Consider the following 24,550-nt stretch of genomic DNA (forward strand, 5'->3'; position numbering starts at 1 on the left):
TCAAAACCATATTATTTTACTCCAAAGTGTGGAACAAATGCTGAAAGTTCATAAACGTCTCCATAGCCCACTCTTACATCCATGCATATAAAGTCTTCAAGATTCATTTTACAGTCTGTGAAGACAGTGTGATAACAGTGTTAGACAGTGAAAAACAAACTGGATATTTATTAAATATTAGGGATGTAATACCTGATGTCTCAATACAAAGATATGCAGGAGGTGGCATACGCCAGCTGCTATCAGAATGCTTCATATGTGACCGATCAGAAGCAAACTTCTGTAGGTAGATGTTTGCTGGTATTACACGAAGCTTCCTAAAATACATACAGGTAAGCATACTTTGTACATATAATGTTGTTGAACATGCAATTTAGGCTTCAATAATATGCATTTCAGATTAGATACTTGCCTCCAGAAATCAGGCCTTAAATGCTCATCAGATCTGAAGGCCTCCCTTGAATATACATCAAATAAACAAGGAAAGGGAAGAATTGTGTCTAGATCATAGATAAAGCTTTGTCCTTGTTTACTTCTGTGTAGCAAAATAACGTGGTAATCCTAAAAGCAGGCATTTGAAAAAATCCCATATTAGACAAGTATAGACTATCCATGCATTTATGGAAAATATCATGGATGTCATTTTTTTCATTAATAAATGTAATGTTCCTAGTAAAATACTCACCCATATTACTGGTTGATCTCCTCGACTGGATTTTTGTTTCCAAATGGGTATCTGCATTAAAAACGTATTTATAACGACTGTATTTATTAAAATGTGCAGTGAAAAAAGCCAGTACGATATACTCGCCATTTTTCTTTCATTAGATATAAAGACAGCATACACTTCATCCAAAGAGCAAGTCCCCTTATCTCTTATATATTCGCACAATTTCCACACATTCTCCTCACTGAAAACAAACGTGTTTATAAGAAACGATCAACTCAGTGCCTCTAAATACATGCATCAAAAATCCACTGACAACTAAAACAGAACACTTTATGAATTCATATAGTCAAATAAAAAATGTAAATATAATTTAACTTACCAGTAACAGCTGGTGTATACACATTCATTTCTAGATGGAGTAATACTTGCATATTCAGACAAAGTTCTTTCTTCATTCATTTCCCCTCTGTGTTAGAATATGTCGTCCTTTAATTATAACGACATGAGAAAATAAAAATACTAGAGAGTGTACTGTAATGAAACTCGTGAGACAGTGTTACACTTTATTTCATCCGTAAGGAACTTTTGCAGATTTGTCGTTCCGAGTTCTGACGTGTCAAAGAAGCATTGATCCTCATGCGAATTGCAAATGTAATTGACATTGACAAAAGCACAGATAGCTTGTTTAACTGTTAAAAATCCTGTTAGCGAAAAAACAACAACTCCTCGTGCAGAATGTTTTTAATGACTTACAGATAGATTTAAATGGATACTTCACCCAAAAATGAAAATTCTGTCATCATTTATTCACCTTCGAGTTATGAAATCTGTATAATTTTATTTGTTCTGATGAACACAGAGAAAGATATTTGGAAGAATGCTTAGACAGATGTTGACTCCGATAGTAGGAAAAATTACTTTATACTTGTTTTGTTCTGTTGAACACAAAAGAAGACATTTTGAAGAACGTAGGACAGCAAACAGTTCTGGGGCACTTTTGACTACCATTGTATTTCTTCCAAATATCTTTGTCTGTGTTCATCAGAACAAAGAAATATATACAGATTTGGAACAACTCGAAGGTGTGTAAATGATCATTTTTGGGTGAAGTATCCCTTTAACAACTTTGGACAGTTATATACGATTTTACTTTGTTTAGTAGGCTATGAAATGCAAAAAGTTTTCACTTATGTTTTCTGAAATACTATTGTAATGATTTTTACAGAAACTGTATTTTCTACTACTAAATATTTGAGAAATATATGTCTTTATAATAAGGTAATTTGTGCATTAGAAATGTATGATAAAATCATTTTGGTGATTTGGGTATTGTGTTGTGCTTATCTTTTAAAAATAACTAAATGACGTAACATTACAAAAGTTTACCTGGGCTGCGTTCAGCCCCGACAGAACGTTGCAAAACGTTTTTTAAACGGAAACGGTGGTGCGGTTGAACACCCTGTTGTGATGACGCAAGAGTTTAACTATTGCTGCTGAGAAGGCCATTCTTTGAGTTATTTTTGAAGATTTTTCGGAGCCTGATTAAATCGGTATAAATACGTGTTGAATAGTGCAAAATACATCTCTTCTAATATCTTCAATTGTTGCGTGTACCGAGCTGCAGCGGACACATTTAAACGACTTTACTTGGACCCATTGTGCGATCGAGCTGTCTCTTTAATACCGCGTGGATTATTTACATGTTGCTGCTGATTGGGCCGACATTCTTGACACACCCACCAAACAAGAGAAAACGCTGCGCACCGATTTGAGCTTGAACATGCCCCTGTCCAAAAAGAACATAGTTTTGAGGCTTGTTCGACTTGATACGGCGCCGCAAGATCCGACAGGCGGATGACATCAAAGTACCGCGAGAGCGATTCGAAAGCAAACTTTTTATCGTTTTTCGAATCGCTCTCGCGGTACTTTGATGTCATCAGCCTGTCGGATCTTCGGCGCCGCATCAAGTCGAACAAGCCTTTGGACTTTTTTAAACGTAGGCTAATTGTCAAGGCGATAGCCTATTAAGAAACCGCGCCCACATTAACACCTAATTATGTGGTAATTGCTGAACTAATTGAATGCGACACCTACTGATTCAATGAAAGTTAGAGGCTCAATATAAACTGAAGAAAAAGTTCATTTTTGAAGGTATTCGCTGAAGATCCAAGCGCACATGATGGTTAACGCAGTGAACGGAGTATACAAAAATCTGCCGACATCTAGTGGCGTTAAAAGAGGCAGAAACAAAAATTATGCTACTGGAACATACATAAAGCTTGTTGCATGTGTAATTCAAGATTCACCGAACAGGATGCTCCCATTTAAACAGGTGACCAAAGATTGACCAAAATCTGATAAATATTCCAATTTAAATCGAATCAAGTGGTGATATATTTTTCGTATCTGGACAGATTATGAAAAAGCTGGAACCGTCTGTTTTCGGAGACCGAAAGAGTATTGAGAACAACATCAGAGTCTGCCTGTCAGCAAACAGCTGCTTTACAAAGGTGCTATTTATGATTGCATTTTCACAGTCACGGAATATGTGTAAATTATGCAATAAGTTTAATTATGCAATAAACTTAATAGCATAAGATTCTCCCTTATAGGTACCAGTCGATCCACAATATCCAAATGCCACAAAGAACTATTGGAAAGTGGACGAGAGCGGTATTACTCAAAAAATGCTTCGCCGTCATTTCAACGGCATAATCGACATGTTTCCGGAGCTATCCCATCGTACACTCCAGAGGGATAAATGTGGAAATGCTGTTGTTCTTCAGCCAATTCAACCAATTTGCAATGTTCCCACAAACAAAAGTGAGGTGAAGTTTACAGGCCCCTTTTCGATAGCCTCCATATTGCGACCCCAAAGTGATGCAAAGCATGTGTTTGAAGGGCCGTTTACCATATCAAGAAGACGCACACTGTGCTATGACCAGTCTAAAACCCGTCAGTGGCTGTAGAACAACAGATTTGTATTCCTTTAACTCCTTAGGATGTGACTTCGACACGGTGGAAAGCTCACGGCTGTTTACAGAGTCACACTGTGGACCCCCAGTGTCTTCACAATTTTCGTTTGACGACTGTGTTCTCCACAGCAACTTTTGCAGCTCTCCGCAAATATATCCTGGTAAAGGTTAAAATAGATTTAGGCTTTATTTTTGTACACATGAAAATGTTGCACTTTTGGAGTAATGTTGTTCGTCTATTTGTCTTTTTTAATAAAACGATATTCTTGTTCAAGGTATTCTGCATTAATGTGGCCTAGAAGTCAGTTAATACCCAGCTAGCACAGGTACGTCTGTAATATGTCTGCTAAAGATCTGGCCCCGGTTGCATAAAGCACCTTAAGTTTTTCCCTTAAGTATGACACTTAAGGGGTGATTTTCCTTTACCAAAGACAATAGGAGAATAACTTAAGTAAAACTTAAGGTATACTTAAGGACACACTTAAGGGAAAATTACACTTAAGGTGCTTTATGCAACCGGACCCTGGGCCCTTATTCGTAAAGCTTCTAAGAAAGCTCTTAATTTATCTTAAAAACTCCTACGTAGGAGTCTTTGCTTAAACGATTCAGGACCAATCTGAGAGAAACTCTGAACAAGGAAAAGACAAAAACTTAGTGAGGAGGCGGGGCTGATGCCGTTACTATGTATGACATCTTTCAACAAATGTGATTGGTTGGTTGACCAGAAGGCAAAAAAGCGCTTTTAAGTATAGGGTCATTAGTTTGAAATTGCACATGTCTTTTTTCCTGTTTTACCTTACTCACGCCCACAAACACACGCAATACATATTTTTTTTATTTATACCATGCGGTTAATGTCAACGTATTTGATAGAAAATGATCAGTGACACAATACATTTCTGTAAGTGCTGTAATTGTTTGTGTGATCACTATAGAATGTTGTGACAGAACCAAATCATCTCTTCTAGCTGCATTTCTCCAGTTGCTAAATATGTTCATGTAGTGTTTTCTTCTATTTCTGGGGCTATGACATTTCTGCGCTGTCTTGGAGATGTTAGCGTGTCTCTAATAGGATCGGTCACAACATCTAATGTGTTGTCTTATTAACTCACTGTCATTCAATTTAATGTTATAGCGCGTTTACAATTTGCATTGCAATAAAGCAGCTACACAAGAAAACCAAAACCACGATAATCAAAAGTTGAACACACACACAAAAAACAATAAACAAAAATCTTATAAACCTTAAAAGTAATGTCATGCATTGCAACACATTTTTTCTCACTTTTCGTCTTGCGTCCATTTTCCACCTAAAATTTTTACCTTAAGAGCTCTTTTAAGGGTTAAGATGAATTACTTTTTTCTTAGGATCTTTTCTGTAATTTTAAGGGGAAACGCCTACATTTCTAAGAATTTTCTTAGAATTTTGTCACTTTGGGCAACTCTTTGCGCTAAGATTTTTCATGAATACGGGCCCTGGAAAATATCTGCTGTGTAAAACATCTGATAAACGTCTTAGAGCAGTTTTGCATCCATTCTAAATCATCAACATCTTACAGACATCTAGATGTCTATCTGACAGCTGACGTCTCAGATACGTATATCAAATAGATGTCTGCCAGATGTATGCGTGCCATCAGGGTATGTGCATGTCAGCACATTAAGATGATGCCCGTTCTTGACAAAACAACTTTAATAGTAGGCCTATGCGAATAAGCGATTAACACAACATCAGGTAGCCTACATATGGACTTCGAAACAATCAAAACAAGTTTATTCGTTTCGCAGTTGCCACAGGGTGGCAGCAAGCTGTAAATACTGGATAGTCAGCCCGATCCAAGTATCCTTATGAATCTGAATCAAAAAACGTTTCAAAATGACATTAGAAAATATTAAAGAAAGATGGATAACATTTCATCTGCCATCTCTTTTAACTCGGATACGTTTCCGCAACTGAACAAACGTGTTCCGACCATTTTTTGTTTTAACATTCTGTTGTTTAATTGAAACAATTTAGTGTTTTTTTGTACAGACAATGGTGTTTTTAATTACAGCGTGGGAACATTTATATGTTTACTTCTTTTCTGTCCTATAAAACGTTCAAACACTGACCACTGATCAAGGACACCAAATACACCTGTAGGTCTAAAACTGTTTGACATGTCTTAAAATAGATATTTAGCCTGCATGCTCTCTTATGTGATTGCCCTGAGGTTGTGAGAAAAACAGTGTCAGCATTTATTGATCTCGGTCAATGTGTGTGTAATGAATGTAATAATTCACCTCACTCAAGAATGCTCCTGCATGCCAAACTTTAACGTTTTAGACTGCCTCCCCATATGAGGGACATTTAAATCCTTTTTCATTTGATACGGAATATTAATACGTAATTTTGCAAGACATTATAATAATTTGAATTATGTTTAATTATTAAGTGTCTTTACTACGTTTGCGCTTTGCAATATATTGTAATAAGAAATGAGGGCTACATGAAATTGATAATCATGGAAAACATCAACATGCAAAAATAAAAAAACACGAAAAAAGTCACTGTCTCTCTCTTTTATGTGGGTGCTAAATTATTCACTGTATGGCAACGAAATTATATCTATTAATGTTGTCTCTGTGTAATTTCCTCCATTTCTGCCTGAAAGGCTGAAGTAAAACAAAACATTTACACATTCGCAGATTCTGGCAGTGAATTAGCATTATTCCGAAGCATTTTCTGTAATCTTACTGCACATGCAACAATTTTTTACTAATTTCTTGACAATAGTCTTATTAAAAAAAAGTAACCCACTGACACGTCAATAAGCTTATTTTATACGCCCACTCTCATTTGCCCCGCCCATCACGGACACACCAGACAGACACGTTGGCCACGTCTTCACGAGGACGTGAAATAATCCACGTTCATCACACTAGTGGCACCCAACACGCAGGTGATTTAGGCTTTACTCAGCTGTGCACCTGAGTGTTTAGTAAATTCAGGGTTTGCAATTTCAGTGGGCCAAGGTCTGTATTATGCATGACTTTCACCTATGCCTAATATAAACTCGTTGATAAAATACACATATTTAATGTTTAAACAATAAAATGTAGTAAATATTCCAGAGGTAGCTACTTGATCCATCAACACTTCCACCATTCTTGGGCTTGTGTTGTTTTAATAAAAGCACATTTATATATGGTAAGAATTGTGGGTAAAAGTCAGAGGGTTAAAATGATGTTAACCTTTAGTTTATGAACATGTAATCATGTGCTTTTGTTTGGATGCTTTGAGCAAGTTGCGTGGACCCAAAGTCTTATGACTGGCTATAAGGTCAAAATGTGAATAAAATGATTAACAGAGAGATTCGTAAAAAGGCAGCAGCGTCCACCATCTGTCTCAGCAGTGGAGTAAATGATTACCTGCTTGTGGCTCAGCTTTATTGCCTAAACAGTGGGAGAATAGTTTCACATGTGTTTTGGTTTCCATTTTTGCTCAACTTGCAAGCCAGGAAACTTGAAGTCTTTCTGACTTCTGTCGTGTGATTTGTTGAATACACAGATTTCTAAACTATCAGACTTGACAAATATCCCAGGGGTCTATAGACCCAATATTTCCAGCTGTGGCAGAAGGTGTATCTGAGGAATTTTTCCAGAGAGTTTGTTTTCCTGTTTCCAGTAATATCAATAATAGCGGCCTTCCTGTGGTGTAGTGGCCCTACCCACAGTCCTCTGTGTCTGTCATAACAAACCATCCATCTAATGCATGTGATAACATTATATCTGGTTATTTTTGTTGTGTATGCTGCAGATTTATACTGTACATTTAAAAACATTTTCAATTTTGTTTTGAAGCAATATCTAAAAACTAAAGATTAACTTCAGACAAGATTGTGACTGGTTCCCTTTTTTCTCCTGTGGCAAGTTGTTAGTGAATGAGTTTAGGTCCTGTTTTAAAGGTTATTTTCATGGAAAACATGGTCAGGTCAGAGCAATTTTCCACCTCAGTAATTGGTTGCGTCTTATCAGCTGAAGCGATGACCTGTAACAGGAATGCTAACATATTGCCAGGTCAGAGTAAAGTGGACATGGCTGAGCAGGAGATTTCATGCAGGTGATTCTATCACATGCATCAGCAGAAAGCAGCTCTGTTATTAAACCATTATCATAACAAATATAGTAGCTTACATTATCACGTATATGAACTCAATTCACTTACACTGTTTGCTATTGCATGAAACTGTGAAAAAATTCGTACAGATTCTTGTATGTTACTGAAAGCTTGATTTTATTTGGGTGTGTCTTTATAAAATTGTTGCTAGAAACTAAAACAACTGTGCTGTGGAATATGCCTATCTGTGCAAGCACTTCTCACTTCCCAGACAATTGAAAAGCCAAATCAGAAGATTGTGTGGGTGTTATGATTTCAAGGATATTATCTCCAAGTGATAGTTTGAGTCTAGACTCTTGACCAACGTGACCAATTCAAGTTTTCAAATAGTTTTTTTAAGGAGCCATGTTCTGACTATAGTTACACTAGTTACACAGTAACTTTATTATCTTTACCATCAAAGTGAAATGAGCAATAAAATGATATTATAATTTTGGCTCCATTGACGATCTGATAGTGGAGATAAACTGACCGAAGATCAGATGCCAAAGCAGCTCGGTCAGAACTGACCTCCCAAAATGTAACCGTCAAATATATAATAAATCATTGCTTTTCTTTTGAAACCTCATATGTCCAAATTTGCTGTTTTTCAGGAAATGGAAAAAACACTGTAATTTGAATTCAAAGTTAACAAACACTTATGAATACATTTTATTGGTTAGATATTTGCAAAACCTAACAAACATTAAGGGTGACTAATAATAATTAATTATGGCAAAAAAAATCATGTAATATGGAGATATAAGGTTTCAGAAGGACAGCAGCGAAATATAATCTTTGACCATTTCTCACAGCCGATGGATTGTGAACATTGACCAGGTTTTTTCTTTTTTTTTGTAAAAATTAGTATAATTGCTCAAACACGCCTTTGCATGATTGTTTATGTTTTTGTGTATACACTCAAGTCCATTGAGTTCATTTTGTGCTGTTCCACAGCACACGTTAATACATAATCTATAACACTTTGATCCTGGCTGGCAAGAGTTCGTGTTGGCACTTCATTATCTTGTTCATCGTTATTGAACATCTACTTGCAATAATGGCTAACGTTTTTCTTTTTCTTACAATGCTGCTATACTTCAGTGGTGGAAATATCTTTGAAAAATAATGAATTGTTGACTTAATACTAATACAAATGATCATGAACTGCTTTAACAGTCCTATTATACACCATAAGTAGCTCTTTTTGTCATTGTATAACTTGAAGACATCTGTATTATTCCCTTACCCATTATATCCTAGTAAATGAGTAATATGTGACATTGAACAAGTGATAGAGGTGAGGTCTGCATAGCAGACAGCCCTCAATTCAGGTGTTGTCTCGTGTCATGTGTTTCTGAATCAGGGCTTAGAATGATACTACATCTGACAAGTGTGATTGCATCATACTGTATGCATCTGCACTAAAGCGGTCTAATGCAGTTAAAGCTGATTGTGACTACCCAGTGGTGTTGACAGTTGTTTGGGATATAGCATTGTTAAAATATAATGAAGATTTCTACATTCTTAAATCAGAATAAGGTTAAAACTAACAACATAGTACATTTTAGTGTTATCTTGTAAAAGGAATGCTTCCTCAAAATATAGGGAGGCAAAAGATGTCTTGACCTTTATCTGAAGGAAAAGAATGTACTATACTCTTATTAGTCAACATCTCTACTTCAAACCAGCTGTCCAATGACCCATCAGTACCTGAATGGAAGGCTTGTAATGCTTTTATCATGTAATATAGTTTATACAGCATCAATAAATGTTCAATTAGATTACCAACTGGGTATGTCTGTGTTATAATAATAACAACAACATAACTGACCTGTTACTGAATGAACCACTGTTTTTGGACCGCTGTTTATCTTATTTGTCTGATCCCAAGAAGTGATATGTTATTTCTTAGACATCTAAGGTCTGTGTTGTGCAAACAGATGTTGGGTATTTAAGAAGCAAACTTGCTGTGTATGTCAAGAACAGGGAAACGAACCGAAGACAATGTCATGTACCTAACTTGACAGAAATGTGAGAAATGTATACATTTGAACTCAAGTAAACCATTGTTTGAACTTTAATGACATGCTTTAAGATTTGTTAAATTTGTGACCCTGGACCACAAAACAAGTCATAATTAGCACAGGTATATTTTAGACATTGTATGGGTCAAATTTATCTTTTTTATGCTAAAATCATTAGGATATTAAGTAAAGACCATATTCCATGAAGATATGTTGTAAATTTCCTATATAATATACCAACAAAACAACAAAATCACGAATGGCCGGAAACCTACCTACAAACATTGCTCGGTGATGCCCGCCTTTTGGGAATAACTCACTCAAGTTTGGTATATAAAGTTTAGAATTTCCGCTTTCGGGTTCATCTACTCTCCACAACGTCATTACAGTGGTAAGCCAATAGAGAGCGTTAAAACCAACCTGTTTCTTCTTAGAAACGGCCTTCTTACAGCGCTTTTGATGGACAACTTTAAAAGCTATTTTCTTAATATTTAGATTTTTTGCAACCTCCGATTCAAGATTTTCCAAATAGTAGTATCTTGGTCAAAAATTGTCCTTTTCCTAACAAACCAACATCAATGAAAAGCTTACTGTATTTATATAAAATGTACCCTTATGACTGGTTTTGTGGTCAGGGTCACATTTCATTTAACATGGTTGCATTTAGCTTTAGTGGCACACACGAGTGTAGTACAGGACTCCATGAGAAAAATGGGGTGAGTACACAGAGATATTATCTTGTTGGGTGAAAGTCCACATTTCTTATCAGTAATTATACTCTTTAACCTAGTTTATAATCCCAAGAAGACTACTCTTTGATTTGATTTCCATTTGCCTATAAATCATAAAAGTTTATATGGTTTACAGTGGTTTCAGTATTTTTCCACAATACAGTTTAACCTGACTGATTGCCCAGCTTTATATCAACAAACCACACAAAAATGACAACATCCTAAAAATAACTTGCTGCTATAGTTTCAATTTCTAAAAAAAGTCTCTCATTGTGAACACAGCTTAAGAAGTCAATTGTAATACTATCGGAATTTAAAGCATGGGGTCTAATTTGATTTGTGGTGTAAATAGTGCTTGAGAGTTGATCGCCATAATAGCAGTTTGTGTGCAATGTGCCCATTGTGGATGTGCTTGTTGTCACCGCCTCATATTAGCTCACCACAGTGGCAGTATTGTGCGGATAGAGAGGACACACACATGCACGCACGCACGCCCGCGCGCGCACACACACGCACACACACACACACGCACACACACACACGCACGCACGCACGCACGCACACACGCGCACGCACGCACGCACACACACACTGGCATGTATGGTGATGTGAACAATACTTTATTTATACAAAAGAATACATAGTTTTTCATAGTATTTTGCTTTAAAAGTATAAGAATGTCAAAGTTGGATGCCAAAATTCAATGTTTATATTAATTCTGGTACGGAGAACATGATAAAACTTTGTCATAAAATTAATTACGCAGCTTCTCTCTTATAATGTTTTAATGTTTAATTGAGTTAACAGTTATAGTTCAATCTAAAAGATAAATCATGGTCAAGTCTGTTTCCTAAAAGTGAACAATGTCATCATATCTCATACAATGCTGTGAAAGGATGAATTGACTCACTGAAATTGCCCAATAGAAAGAGAAGTGGGCAGGACTGACTAAACATCTTTATAAAATTGCCTGCGACGTCCTGTCTCGCGCAGCACGTAGTCAGTTTAAACTTTGAAGCGTCACGCTCAAGCTTATTTCTTCTTTTCCCCCGGTTGTTGGGAGTTTTTATTTTTGGACAATCAACCGGTAAGTGATAAAAATGTCTTTATATTGATTTTCCTTATTTGTATCTGTTTTGAATGAAACCACAGACCTTACGTAAAGTATATTAACAAGTTGTGTTTATCTAGTCTTTGAACACAATAAATATATATTGTAATATCCGTTATTCCGTTAGAATAAGTTTAACATACTTATGTATCTTATTTAAATATGATTTTGAAATCTATATCAGAAGGTCGATAGTATTTTTGTTGTTGTCATTTTTGCATGCGTGTTTGCGTGCGCGTGCCCACGGATGGCACGTGTGCATGTCAACAAAGAGCCACGAACTTTATTAGGTGGGCAAAACAACAGCAGTATATATAGGCTACAGTAAATAGACTATAACCAACTTTTTCTTTATTCAATTCATATAATTCGTGTAATTTACATCAGTAGGCTATAGTTATATCGATAGCACATTTACAATGCAGACCTGTTTCAAGTCTACGTACGTAAACATTAAGTGCACATAATGTAAAATAAGGTGCACTAGTGCCGATCCTAGACGTCTGGGGGCCCTAAGCAAACCTTTGTGGGGGGCCTTGTAAGTTATGTTTATAAATTTAGATAAACCAACTAATAACGCGTGGCTCTGGAACCATCTAGCTGTCAAAAAACTTTAACTAACCAAATGATTAACAAAAATAAAACATGATAAATTTAGTTTACTCAAGAAAGCTATACGAAAATCAATAATTCTCTAAATGTGATGACACAAAAATTACATATCATCATGAGCAAACGAAATACAGTTGACTGCAGTGGTGACATCCACATGAACAATGTACAGCTGGTTTTGTGTAAGTTATTCCTTTAAAGCGGCCCTAACACACGCGGTTTCTGCCAATCTCATATTAATCTTGAGTACCTATAGAGTAGTATTGCATACTTCGTATCTTCGAAGAGCATTTAGTTTGATCGCATTTATAAAAGATAGATACAGCTGTACGATTTTTTCCGAAAGCATACGGTGCGTGCGGGGGGAGGGGTAGGCTGAACTAAAGCACGAACACAGACGTCAGTTTCACTCACCGCATGCGGTTCATGTTTTTACATGGTTTTAGTGCTGGGACGGCTCCATATATCAGTTTCAAACGATCTCCAAATCCAGCGTTATATCCACCATTTATATAACATTCATCACCCAAATGCAGTGAACAAACAAACACCTGAACTTCGCGAACGTATGCTCGCTCTCTCTCTCCTGCACACAAGTGAAAGTGACGTCTGCGCATGCTCCTTCTCCTGCTCTCCTTGCTGCCGCGTGGGTGTGCTACGTGCTTTTCCAGGAGAATTGTCCAATAAGGGACTATGAAAAATTGTTACAAAACAGTTTTATATGTTCGAAAAAAACTTTCCGAAACCTGTACGATCGCTGGGGGAGTGTATCGAGCACAGAAATACTACGTAATACGCCCAATTCGTTTTTTGACAAGTTGACCATGTTAAGCATGAGAAGACAGCACGTTTAACATTGTAAATAAGTCAGAATGCATGACACACCGTTGCAGCACCCCTTTAAATGCTATTGAAGTTAGAAACGTGTATATTAATGTGTAGCCTTTGTAACTTTGGAGACGGTCCCTAAATTCAGACTCGAACGTCCAACGTCAAACCAACTTTATGCCAGTGGATAAATACTGGATTTATAAATCTGTACTTGCATAATTTGGCAAAACTAAATAAGACTTTGAAAATAATACAACACATGCCTTCTTGTTCTTTTGCTTCGCGTTTTTGGTGTTTTTTTCCTCAACAGACGGATAGCTCCGTTTTACAGCCCTGTTCATATAACGTGCTCCATCACATCACGTGCATGTCATCACCTGCCGCGCACTACATGATGTCCGAGACCGAGTATGTCAAAGTAATTAAATAAATCAAGTATTAAAAAGGAAATTTCCAAATGATTCCTGTAAAGTTTAATCTTTAAGTTATAAAAAATAGCGTATAGTGTTTTTGATTCGGTACTCAAGAGGGTGCCGAGGCCCTACGCATCCTGCGTAGTCTGCTTATAGGGAGGATCGGCTCTGGGTGCGTAATAATTATGTATTTTTTGTAACACAAGACATGGCATATTGCATATAACATCGTTTCTACAAAAGTCTATAGAACGCATTAGAACCCATTATTAAAAAAATTGTCCACACTGGATGCGGCGCGACGCGACAATCCCATTAGAACAAGCCATGTGTCGTGTCGCGTCCAGTGTAGACAAGTAATACTTTGTTGCCATGACAACCTCTAAGCTTGCTAACATACTTCGGGAACTTCGAACATACAACAAAGACAGGAAAGAAAAGTCATAAACACAACAAACTCAAAGATCTACATTTCTGTAAGACATGTTGAAGCATGGTACAAAATAGAGGCAATTACAGATGATTATATTTAGGATAGAAAAACAAAAACATATGAAGTGTAGGGTACAAAATGGACATTCCGATAAACTTTTAAGGTGTTTATTGGTAAAACTACTACATTTCAGAGAATATGGGTTTAGTAACTTATGCAAAAATATTAATAGAAAAACAAAAATCTCATAGGAAGCAAGCATACATTGACTATGGCTTTGGCTTTGTTTGTTTTAATTTTTCCTCGGGGTATTGATTCAGTAAGCTTTAGACATGTGAGTGTTGGCCAAGCCTTCTAAAATTCTTCCTAAAGTTGAGCTTTAGTTTACACTCCATGCACAACTAAGCAACATAAATACAATGTTTTTATGAAATCTTTAATAATATTTCTAAATAAAAAGTGAAACGTGCGGCTTCACTTTTGGTCATCGCTGTATAAAGCCAGCAGGAAAGACCATAACCTCTGCAGTGATCTGTCTGATATACCTTGAGTTGAATATTTCTCACAATTTAAAAAATGTAGGTCTACACATGCTAAATTTAGGCTTCTGGTTTTCACCGAATAAATTAATTCCAAAAGATTAAGGGAAGCTGTCTTTATTTCTAAAGATTCCTGCTTCTTGAAGGTCAGTTCATGATTGTCCTGCTGACATTCTGGTTACATTTTCTTCTGCACTCTTTTTTTGCATTAACCAACATTATCAAATGATTAGGATTATATTACAGAGGTTTGTAAAATGATGTCTGTGACAGCACACCAGATCTTTCAGATTTCAATTCTTGGATGAAAGACTAACAAGGGAGCCATTTCAATAAGAAGGATTAAAAAGGGAAGTGAAACAAATATTTCCCCCTTTTGCAGTGTAGCATGTATGCAGCTGCGGCAGTGGTTGGGTTCCCCTCTTTCATAACAACTAAATCTCAACATAAACATTACTAAGACTGATGCTATTCATTTATTTGTAGTTTGTAATAAACTTTTTATGTTCCTATGAAGGAAAGACATGTATAACAAATGCAAATTTTCCAAACTTTTCAAGAAGTGGTTGTGTGAGTTTGGGGTGTTCTAAATGTTAAGTGTTCCCGGGTTTGAGGAAAGGCACGCTGTGTCCTCATGTTACACTGCCTTTATATCCTGCTGAGACGGTACCGATGTTGCCCCTCCCAGGTAAAAGATTAAACAAGAGAGGCCATAAGGCCAACACTGCTTAAAAACAAGCAGGTGACCTACTTGCCAGCTAACCGAACCGTCGCTTGATAACTGCAGCTGCCCCATCGATAGCTTTTGTCTAAAAATACGTCTTCAAACTTGGTCTTGTATTCACAAAGACTTTCAATTCTCATATGATTCCGGATAGGAATTTGTGTAGGGGGCTGCAGAAGCCTCGGCATATGATGAACTGCACAATCGTGGTTTTCTGAACCACAGAAGTTCCTTTTGATAAACAGCTTGGCTTGATTCCTAGAGTTCCACTGTGAATCAGAAAATAAACGGCTGCTTTAGAGAGGTTCAGTACAGGAACACTCTTTACTGAACCTGTAGGAAGATAAGACACAAAGGGTTTCATAATAACTTTGAAGCACAGATAAAAAACTGGTTGTGTTTTGGGTGGAGGGACCACGGGGAGCCATGGAAGCAGCTGTGTCAGTAGCTTTCTGTGTGTAGCTTCCAGACCCGTTAAAGAGGAAAAGCCGGACATGTGACCTTTAGAAACCTCCGGCAGACAAAGAGACCGTTCAAGCCCTTGACCCATTTACATACACATCAACATTCAAACGAACCTTCCATGATCTGCACTATCCTCGTCCCAAAATAAATTAGGCTGAACTGTGGAAGCAAACAACATCAAACCTTGCAAGTGAGAAAAGATTCTTTAAAAACATAAAAGAAGGATCTTTATGTTGTTATTTGATAGTTTCTTCTTTGACCTTAGTTGAAGAGTATGAGAAATGCTACATTCCTACATGAATGCGGTTGTTTATGTCATCTTTTTCCTTCCTCTAGGTGTCCTCAGCATTGAGAATGGACGACATCCAAGTTGTTGAGTCGAAGCCTCTGCTTGTGGATAAGGATTTGCAAGTATGAGGAACACGGTTATCCTTGTCAAGACTTGCCATGAGAATGTTGTGAACTGATGTTTTTAGTGACAGTGTTGTGTTTCTTCTTCTAGGGGCTAAGTGAGGCAGTCCAGAAGCTGGCGATTAAGGCAAGCATTTAATTTTTTGAGTCATTTTTACGGTTTGCTGTTTTTGCAACTTTTGTGGTCATGCACTTTACATCGCACAGAACATAAAAACTTCCCCAAATCCAATGTTGTTACCATCTCGTGATCACTATGGCCAACGCCCACCCACTAGAAGAGACCCCCTGACCAACATGCGAAGTCTCAAGAAAAAATCGCAATGATAGATTGTACTGAAAATGCTGAAAAATACATTTTAACGATCGTAATTTCTTTTCATATACAGTACATGCATAACATAACTTGAAAAACAATCCAAAAGAATACATCTGCAAATGGATATCTTGTTTACTATTTGGCTTTTCAAACAAAAGCCAAAAACTCTAAGTACTAAGTAAATACTAAGTAAATAACCAGAGGAGAGGAGAGTTACAATTACATGCAATACATTTGTTTAAAAATGAGAAGAAAATGAGTGAAAGTATATTAAATTGCCATTAGCGGGGTATAATTAAAACATGTTTTTATGCCCTTGGGCTTACTAGCATTAGAGCAGCAGTAGGGCTGCTCAATTAATCGTATTTTAATTGCGATCATACAATTAATTGAGAATAATCGTCGCAATATTAATGTGTTAATAGCAAGCACGAAGCTTCATCACTAATATTAGATTAGAACATGTGTTAATTGGGTGTAAAGTGTAATAAATAAACTGAAGTGAAATAAAAAACCAGATAGAATAACCGTGATTGTTAATTGTGATTAAAATTGATTGTGATCATCATTTGACCCTTTATCGTGCAGCCCTAAGCAGCACTATCTCATAAAGGCAAGACAAAACCTACCAATGTAAAATAACACAGCCGACAGGCCTCTCGTGCTGATCCTCGCACGGATTAAAGTCCTGAATTTTTCAGGTCATGTGTTTAGTAAAAGACTTCAGTGTTTAGACCAGTGACGTGTGCTGCAGAGGGATGCATCAGCCATCTGTCCGAAGAGCTCACGTAGGGCTCGTCCCGTTTAAAGAGATTAGAGCCAGTGGGGAGACGACATATGTTTGTGTTCAGTCCGTGTACAAGACTGTACACAACAATGAAACTTGTGCCTCAACTCAAGGCAGCTGAAACTGGTTTCTGCATTGTCAGCTTTGTTGATCTTTCACTAGTGCATTGCCCTCAGAGACTTTTCTCATAGACTCTTGTGATGCAGTGGGTTCTGTTTTGTCTGTGATAAATCACCAATGTTAAATGAACTGCAACAAAAGTTCAATTGGAAGTTAAAGTTCAATCAGTTGGAGTTGATTTGTGATTTGCTGGTTTTAGTGATTAGTTTTCATTTTGAATGTTGAATTAAGGACACTTAAATCTAGATTTTAGTCAAACGTGACTTTTTGTCAGTCTTTTCAGAAAGGAAGTAATAGACCGTATGGCCATAACCAGGTGATGACCTTTTTTAAGACCGTAGTGTCATAGTGTTTATGAAGCCCCATAAACTCAATTTATAAATCCGGATTGACTTTATGACCATGACACAATTATTCGCCACCGTTTTCATCACATTGTTGTTTGGCTCTCTCCTTAAGTTTCCGATGCTCTAGAGCAGCCTACCTTACGCATCTGACACAGGCTTATCCAATTTACGGATGTCTCTAACTAGAATTAGCTTGTTTTGATCTTGATGCAACGCATGCTGGGAGCATGGGGCTTATGTCGAGTAATGGCTACGTGGGTATAAAACTCTGCGCGCAGAATAGTGGGCGAAGTGCGCACACAGGAGCTTGCTTACAATCGGATCTTACCTGTTCACTTCTCATCACAGCTACTCATTTTACCTGCAGTCATGGTTTTGGAGGACTCGGACATGGAATTAGTATTTGAGATTGAAGTCTCTGTAAGTATAGGCATTTAAGATGCTTATGTTGTTTTACAGTTTTATTATGCCATTTTTTTTACAATTCTAGAGGTGTTTAGACATCTGCAAAATTGTGATTGTCACCAAGTTCACAAAGGAGTCGGTGTTCCTGTCTGAGTAATTTGGGTTTCGTGAAGTAGATGCAGTTGAATATTATGAAATCAGGCAGACAGTGTGATGGACTGTGAGCTTTCTGATGACACATACAAGCAGACTTTGAGTGCAAAGAGTGTTGAAATATTTGCTTTTGCTCTGTGGTGCATTTGCAGATATGATTAACAGTTTCAAAGGTTTCAACTTGCTTGATGTTTTTGCTAAATGTTGCATTGAATAACAAAGCTACATTTGTATGGTCTAAAAACTGAACGTTTAGGGTGGTTGATGCATGATATGTCATTTGACTTTTTTTTAAGAAGATTTATATTTAAATTCATATAACTGTATTATGGAATATGTACATCTTATAACTGGTTTTTGTTTTATTTCAACTTGAATTCTTTAATTTGGTGTTTTGCATTACTAGTTAATTTTACATACAACATTAGAAGTATAAATATTCTATATAGTCTCTCAATTATTATAATATTTTATTTTATTATAATAAAGTGAAAGTTCTAATAAAATAATAATAGTAATTGTAGTAAAATGATCATTTGGAAAACTACATCGTAATAAGTCTTAAAGAATAAGCAAAATGCTGTTTGAGAGAGTTTTCTAGATGTGGTATGGCTTGTCACGCTGCAGGACTGTACGTTGTCAGAGTAAATGTTAGAGCAGATGAAATGAATGCTAGTAACAGCTGGCTCATCTGATGATCACTTTTTCATGTTGCACACAGGAACATGATGTGGAGACTCCACATGGCATAGTCCACTGTACCATGAAGGGAGTTCCTAAGGGTGACCGACCCGTCATCCTCACCTTCCATGATATTGGGCTGAACCGTAAGCATTTACGTGCAAACATTTTAACAAAATATTTAAACAAAAACAGCTTTATTTTACCTTACACCATTGTCCAAGATATTCAGAGGTGCTTCTGCTCCCCAATAGACAAAACCTGCTTCGACTCATTATTCAATCATGAAGACATGGCGGAGATCATGCAGCACTTTGCTGTGTGCCATGTGAATGCACCAGGACAACATGACGGAGCTAACACCTTCTCTACTGGGTCAGTTTTACTCTGTTTTAAAGTATAGATGGTTTCAGCTGCAACAACATATACAAATGTTATGTGGCCCAAACTTACCTTCCGGTAGGCTTCCGCTAACAATCAATAACTTTTCATTTAATTGAATACAATTAAGATACAATAAAATATGAATATATGTTAATATTAATATAATTTAAATATAAAATTAATTGTTATATTGATGTTGAGGTTAATGTCATCTTGTGCTTCAGTACAGTATCTCTGGCTAAAACTAGTGTTTAGTTAGTGAGTCCATGCTAACCTAAATAACCACCTGTTCTCACAGCATGTACATTGTAGGTCATTAACGAAGGTCTACATTTCATTTTCTCTCCATATTAAAGTGGTTAAATGTAAATTAATTTAATCTTACCCTGTGGTACATGAACAGTTGATTCTATATGTTGTCATCTGCGATCATGAAGATGGTTACATCGGCTTCTCCCGCTTGCATTGTGATCTGTAAACCCTCGCTTCCAAATTAAATTATTTTATCCACCATATTTATTTTAAAATTGTTTATATATCCCTCCATTGCATATTTAAGGCTCAATTGAATTCTCCTCGACAACAGTGTGTCCAAAATGTACCAAAAACAACTTCGGACAAGGTTTTTACAGTGACAGCTGCCATTGAAAGACATTAAGAACTCCGGTCGCTTGTCTGAATTAGCAACAGTAACTAAGGGGGGCGGGGCTTACCGATTGGTCAATTGTAACAATTGAATTTGTTTTGTAGGTACGAGTACCCTTCCATGGATCAGCTGTCTGAGACTCTTCCATCAATCCTCAAACATTTTGGGTAAGATTTATTTATTAATATTCGAAGATAAATTTAATTGGAATTTGTATTTTAAAGCCTTTAACTGTTTTAATCCCATAGACTGAAGAGTGTCATCGGCATGGCTGTTGGAGCAGGAGCTTTTATCCTTGCTAAGTTTGCTGTGAGTTTAACATCCTTTTAATTCATTGTTTTGTGCTCTATATTCAATAAATTAGGGTTTGCTGTATATTAACATTAATTCTGTTCTCTGTTATAGTTGGATTACCCAGCCATGGTTGAGGGCCTTGTTCTAATAAACATCAACCCTTGTGCTGAAGGCTGGATGGACTGGGCAGCACACAAAGTAATTGCTGAGTGCCTTACTACCACAATTAAGATACGATTTATTCTTATTTAGATATTTTTGGTGTATAATGGACTCATTTTCAACATAACATTGCAGATTTCTGGATGGACTCACGCCCTGCCCGACATGATCATCACTCATCTGTTTGGAAAGGTTGATCAAGTTTAACATTCAACACTGTCCAACAGTTTGTCTAGATTTTTTATTTTTATTTGAATCTTATAACATTTTATTTGACAACTTTTTTCCCCCAGGAGGAAATCCAGCAGAACCATGACCTCATTGGCAAATACCGTCACCACATTGTAAATGACATGAACCAGTTCAACCTGCAGCTCTTCGTCAAGGCTTACAACAGGTTAGTACAGGAACCCAACGAAAAGTTACTGCTTAAAAACAAAGTTCACTCCTGCTTTTTTAGCATTGACGCTACACTTAACCAATAATTCTGTCCACGTCACAGCCGACCAGACCTAGAAATCGAAAGACCTGTGCCAGGAGGCCACATCAATGTCAGAACCCTTAAGTAAGTCTAAAAACACAGTTCTTCTGACTATTTCAGAGAATGTTATTCTGGATATTTGGGTGTACTACAATGATATCACTCTGTTTGTAGGTGTCCTGCACTGTTGGTGGTTGGTGACAGTTCGCCTGCAGTGGATGCAGTGGTAGGTATAAGTCAACCTATGTAAACCCATACCTTTCCATATTACTTCATCATTCCTAATTTTAATGTCTGTGTGTTGGACAGGTTGAGTGCAACACTAAATTGGACCCGACCAAAACCACACTGCTTAAGGTAAGTGATGGTATTTATGACCCACATGCAAAAGTCGGTCACAAATAAGATTCCGGCAGCTCAGCATTATCTAGTGACTAATTTACCCAGGTAGTGCACAAGCGATCTACACCGGACAGCTCCAGGGCTGAATGCTACCTCGGCTGACCTAATTTTCCATCGCCTGCCCTCAGGTGTATAAAGATTCAAGTTTATGGTGTCTGAAATGGCCTATTTATCACCGAGGGCAGTGCAGTTAATGGAGAGCTCAATGTTTCAGACACCTGTGTGAATGGCAGAAACATAAACTAGGTGCAAACTGTGACGCATGTGCATGTTAACTAACTGATTTATGCATCTCTTCCTCAGATGGCTGATTGTGGAGGCTTGCCTCAGGTCGACCAGGTGTGTATTGTGATAGTGTTTAGGACCACTAGATTCATATACGTTTGAATGGGGCGCAGGATAATGCGCACTAATCTTATTACGGACAGTGATGGCACACAGTTTTTCGTGGTAATACCCAGCTCACCACCTGCTACTACCGGCTGTTACAATCCTGTTTCACCACATGTACTAAGAGAAAATCTGTTTTCCACTTCCACCTGATTAGTCGGTGACTGTTTATGTAGTCGAACTGACTTTGGCATGTATTGTTTTTTAGCCTGGAAAGCTCACAGAGGCCTTCAAGTACTTCATCCAGGGAATGGGTTACAGTAAGTTAAGAAACATTATATATAAAGGGATAGTTTACCCAAAAATGAAAATTCTGTCATGAATTACTTGACCTCAAGTTGTTCCAAACTTGTATAAGTTTCTTTGTTGTGTTAAACAAAAAAATGTTAGCAACTGAGATTTCTGAGGCACCATTGACTACCATAGCAGGGAAAATGGTAGTTAAATTTCCTAAATTCGTAAAAATATCAGAAATATCAGTTGCTAACATTCTTCCAAATATCTTTATTTGTGTTCAACCAAACAAAGAAATGTATTCAGGTTTAGAACAACTTGAGATTGAGTAATTCATGACAAAATTTTCATTTTTGGGTGAACTGTCCCTTTAAAGAATGGCCATGATGCATTTGGCAGGGTTGCCAGATCTCCATAACAACACCAGCTCAATGGTCGATCAAAACCAGCACGAAACAATCACAGTGACCCCACCCCAAATACCCAAAACTCAAAATATATCACTCCCATGCCCAAAATAATACATATTTTTCAGTCACTGTTATGCATTAAACAGAATTTAATCCTGAAAAGCACTGTTCAGTAGTAATTAAAAATAACTTCATCTTCCCTTAAGAATGAGAACATCTATCCTGAAATCTATCTACCTTTAACCCATGGCGTAAAAAGCAACTTGTGGCGACAGTTTAAAAGTAAGCCAATTCCGCTGGATAATTGTAGATCTGGCAACCCTCGCCTACTGCAATTTGTGGAAAGCAGTATGACTGAGCTTTGCTGCCCTCAAGTGGTGTGATGTCAACTTGACCTACTGAACATGACCTAATCTTTTAAAGAAAAAATGTGTCAATTGTATATCTTAAGGAATTTCACAAGAAATTGTTGTGACCCATCGCATATTTATGCCATTGGTTAAGCCTGTATTGCTGTCTGGCTCTTTGGGGTATTTAAACAAACAAATCAATGTGTTCGATGAGCTCAGCTTGAATCTTTCTTTAAATATTGCATACTGCACCACGTGGCAGAAAGTATTTAAAATGAATAGAATTACACACTTCAGCCTCAATGATAAAATCTAGGAATTGTTCAAAATAGGCCAAGTATATATCTCACAGCCTTCCTGTGCCTCTCAGTGCCTGCCGCCAGCATGACCCGCCTGGTTCGTTCGCGCACAGCGTCCGGGTCCAGCGTCACCTCGTTCGACGGCAACCGCAGTCGCTCCCACACCAACGAGGGCCGCGGCCGAGCCCACACCGCCGACAACCAACGCGGACGCTCGCACACCGACACCATGGACAGTTCTGTGGACCAGGGCCCCAAGTCCACCGAAGTGTCCTGTTAGACCAGCGACCGGCAGTGTCTCTGGTCAGATATCACTCATGCATTAACTTCTCTGTTCTGACTGTGCTGCGCTGCCACTAACTACACACGCAATAGGACCGTAAGCCACCGGCTCTAGTGTTTCCTTCAGGGCTCTTACTCCGTTTTAATAGTCTGAGAGCTTTTTTGCCAAAGTGTCTTGTTTTTAAGACTGTATTTCCTGGGGAAACACTGAGGAAGGAGTGGATAGAATGGATGCAACAGCTTTTTCTGGTGTTGTTAGAGGCAATGCAGCACAGAGACGTCGCGATGGTCAATATCCAAATAAGATGAGCACTGGAAATGGAGTTTGTACGTTTATGTTGATCTTTAGACCGCAGGTTATTTTCATATACTTGACTGTAGTGTCACTCAACAAATAACAATAAATTGTTCTTTTTGTGTCACATTATATCACAGTTGTACATGCTAGTTCAAGTGCATAATTCATTTTCTGTATATGTTGAAATGGACCTCAATGAATGGACGAGAAGGTAGTATTTCTATGACGCTACCATGTAAAAAAGATATTATAGTTGGTAATGTGTTGATTAGCATTGTCCTTTTTGGAGGTGTCCTATTGGATTATATATTTGTAACTCTGTGATTTATGGTCTTAAAAGTGATATTCTTTCCTTTTAAATGTGATTTTTATGACCAAATGTAAACATGTTAAAAATGATTATTATTCGTTCAAATTCAGCACAACCAATCTGTAGATAAGGATATAAGAATACAAACGAATGACTGTGCATGATATTTCTGTTGTGTTTTGTGTATCACAACCATGATTTCTATGCAATCAAGCACAACTGGACAAAACTTGCCATGGCATCCTCTGCTTGGACTGAATGCTTTTTTCTCAAGGCTTTGAAAGAGTAAAGCAAAGGGATGCTGGGAAAGAGAAAGCTAATATAAATAACTCGCATACTCTTCCACGCACACTAAAACAAATGCTTGCAAGGCTCTGTAAGTCACCTTGCTTTGTAAAGATGTACAACAACCAAATGCACTGCATTTTTAACTGAATAACAGTTTGTATTTATTTTAAAAAGGAAAATAAAAAGCTGGTTACTTTACTTTTTGGCGGTTAATTTCAGTGAGTTGATGTAATGTGAAGTGTGTTATACATTACAATGACGTAAAACATAAAGATGCCATATTTTCTGTAAACCAAGGAAGTGTCTTATTTATAGCATCACTCAAAAGAGTACAAATGCACATGGATGGGTCGTGTTTGGGCTGTAGTCTCACAAAACGAACATTTCTGAATGATTGTGTGAAGATATTGTGACTAAACAACACTCAA

The 24,550-nt window shown here is 37.3% G+C and overlaps 3 protein-coding genes across 6 annotated transcripts; 2 read left to right on the forward strand and 1 right to left on the reverse strand.

Moving 5' to 3' along the window:
- Positions 1-4: 4 nt before the first annotated feature.
- On the reverse strand, positions 5-12,877 carry ntaq1 (N-terminal glutamine amidase 1). 3 transcript variants are annotated; one of them, XM_057354061.1, is made up of 7 exons: positions 12,679-12,877; positions 1,050-1,156; positions 812-911; positions 686-736; positions 413-561; positions 193-317; positions 5-115 (listed from the first exon to the last, which is right to left on the reverse strand). In XM_057354061.1, exons 2-7 carry the CDS (start codon positions 1,127-1,129, stop codon positions 12-14), a joined length of 609 nt encoding a protein of 202 aa, XP_057210044.1. In that variant the 5' UTR covers positions 1,130-1,156; positions 12,679-12,877; the 3' UTR covers positions 5-11. The 3 variants fall into 3 exon arrangements, with proteins under 3 accessions (XP_057210044.1, XP_057210043.1, XP_057210045.1); XM_057354060.1 differs by lacking the exon at positions 12,679-12,877 and having other exon boundaries at positions 1,050-2,550; XM_057354062.1 differs by lacking the exons at positions 812-911; positions 12,679-12,877 and having other exon boundaries at positions 1,050-2,551.
- Positions 2,622-3,782, forward strand: si:rp71-45k5.2 (uncharacterized protein LOC560783 homolog). Its single transcript, XM_057354063.1, has 3 exons — positions 2,622-3,002; positions 3,085-3,180; positions 3,283-3,782. The coding sequence occupies exons 1-3, from the start codon at positions 2,847-2,849 to the stop codon at positions 3,637-3,639; spliced, it is 609 nt and encodes a 202-aa protein (XP_057210046.1). The 5' UTR covers positions 2,622-2,846; the 3' UTR covers positions 3,640-3,782.
- Positions 11,496-24,414, forward strand: ndrg1a (N-myc downstream regulated 1a). Of its 2 annotated transcripts, XM_057354057.1 has the most exons (16): positions 11,496-11,628; positions 16,006-16,080; positions 16,172-16,207; positions 18,933-19,038; positions 19,147-19,267; positions 20,027-20,089; positions 20,171-20,231; positions 20,328-20,414; positions 20,514-20,570; positions 20,672-20,775; positions 20,881-20,943; positions 21,034-21,085; positions 21,169-21,216; positions 21,565-21,600; positions 21,860-21,911; positions 23,016-24,414. In XM_057354057.1, the coding sequence occupies exons 2-16, from the start codon at positions 16,024-16,026 to the stop codon at positions 23,222-23,224; spliced, it is 1,152 nt and encodes a 383-aa protein (XP_057210040.1). In that variant the 5' UTR covers positions 11,496-11,628; positions 16,006-16,023; the 3' UTR covers positions 23,225-24,414. The 2 variants fall into 2 exon arrangements, with proteins under 2 accessions (XP_057210040.1, XP_057210041.1); XM_057354058.1 differs by lacking the exons at positions 11,496-11,628; positions 16,006-16,080; positions 16,172-16,207 and adding an exon at positions 17,941-18,073.
- The last annotated feature ends 136 nt before the right edge of the window (positions 24,415-24,550 follow it).

The sequence above is a fragment of the Triplophysa rosa genome, linkage group LG16 (assembly GCF_024868665.1).
Source record: "Triplophysa rosa linkage group LG16, Trosa_1v2, whole genome shotgun sequence".
Classification (NCBI taxonomy): Eukaryota; Metazoa; Chordata; class Actinopteri; order Cypriniformes; family Nemacheilidae; genus Triplophysa; species Triplophysa rosa.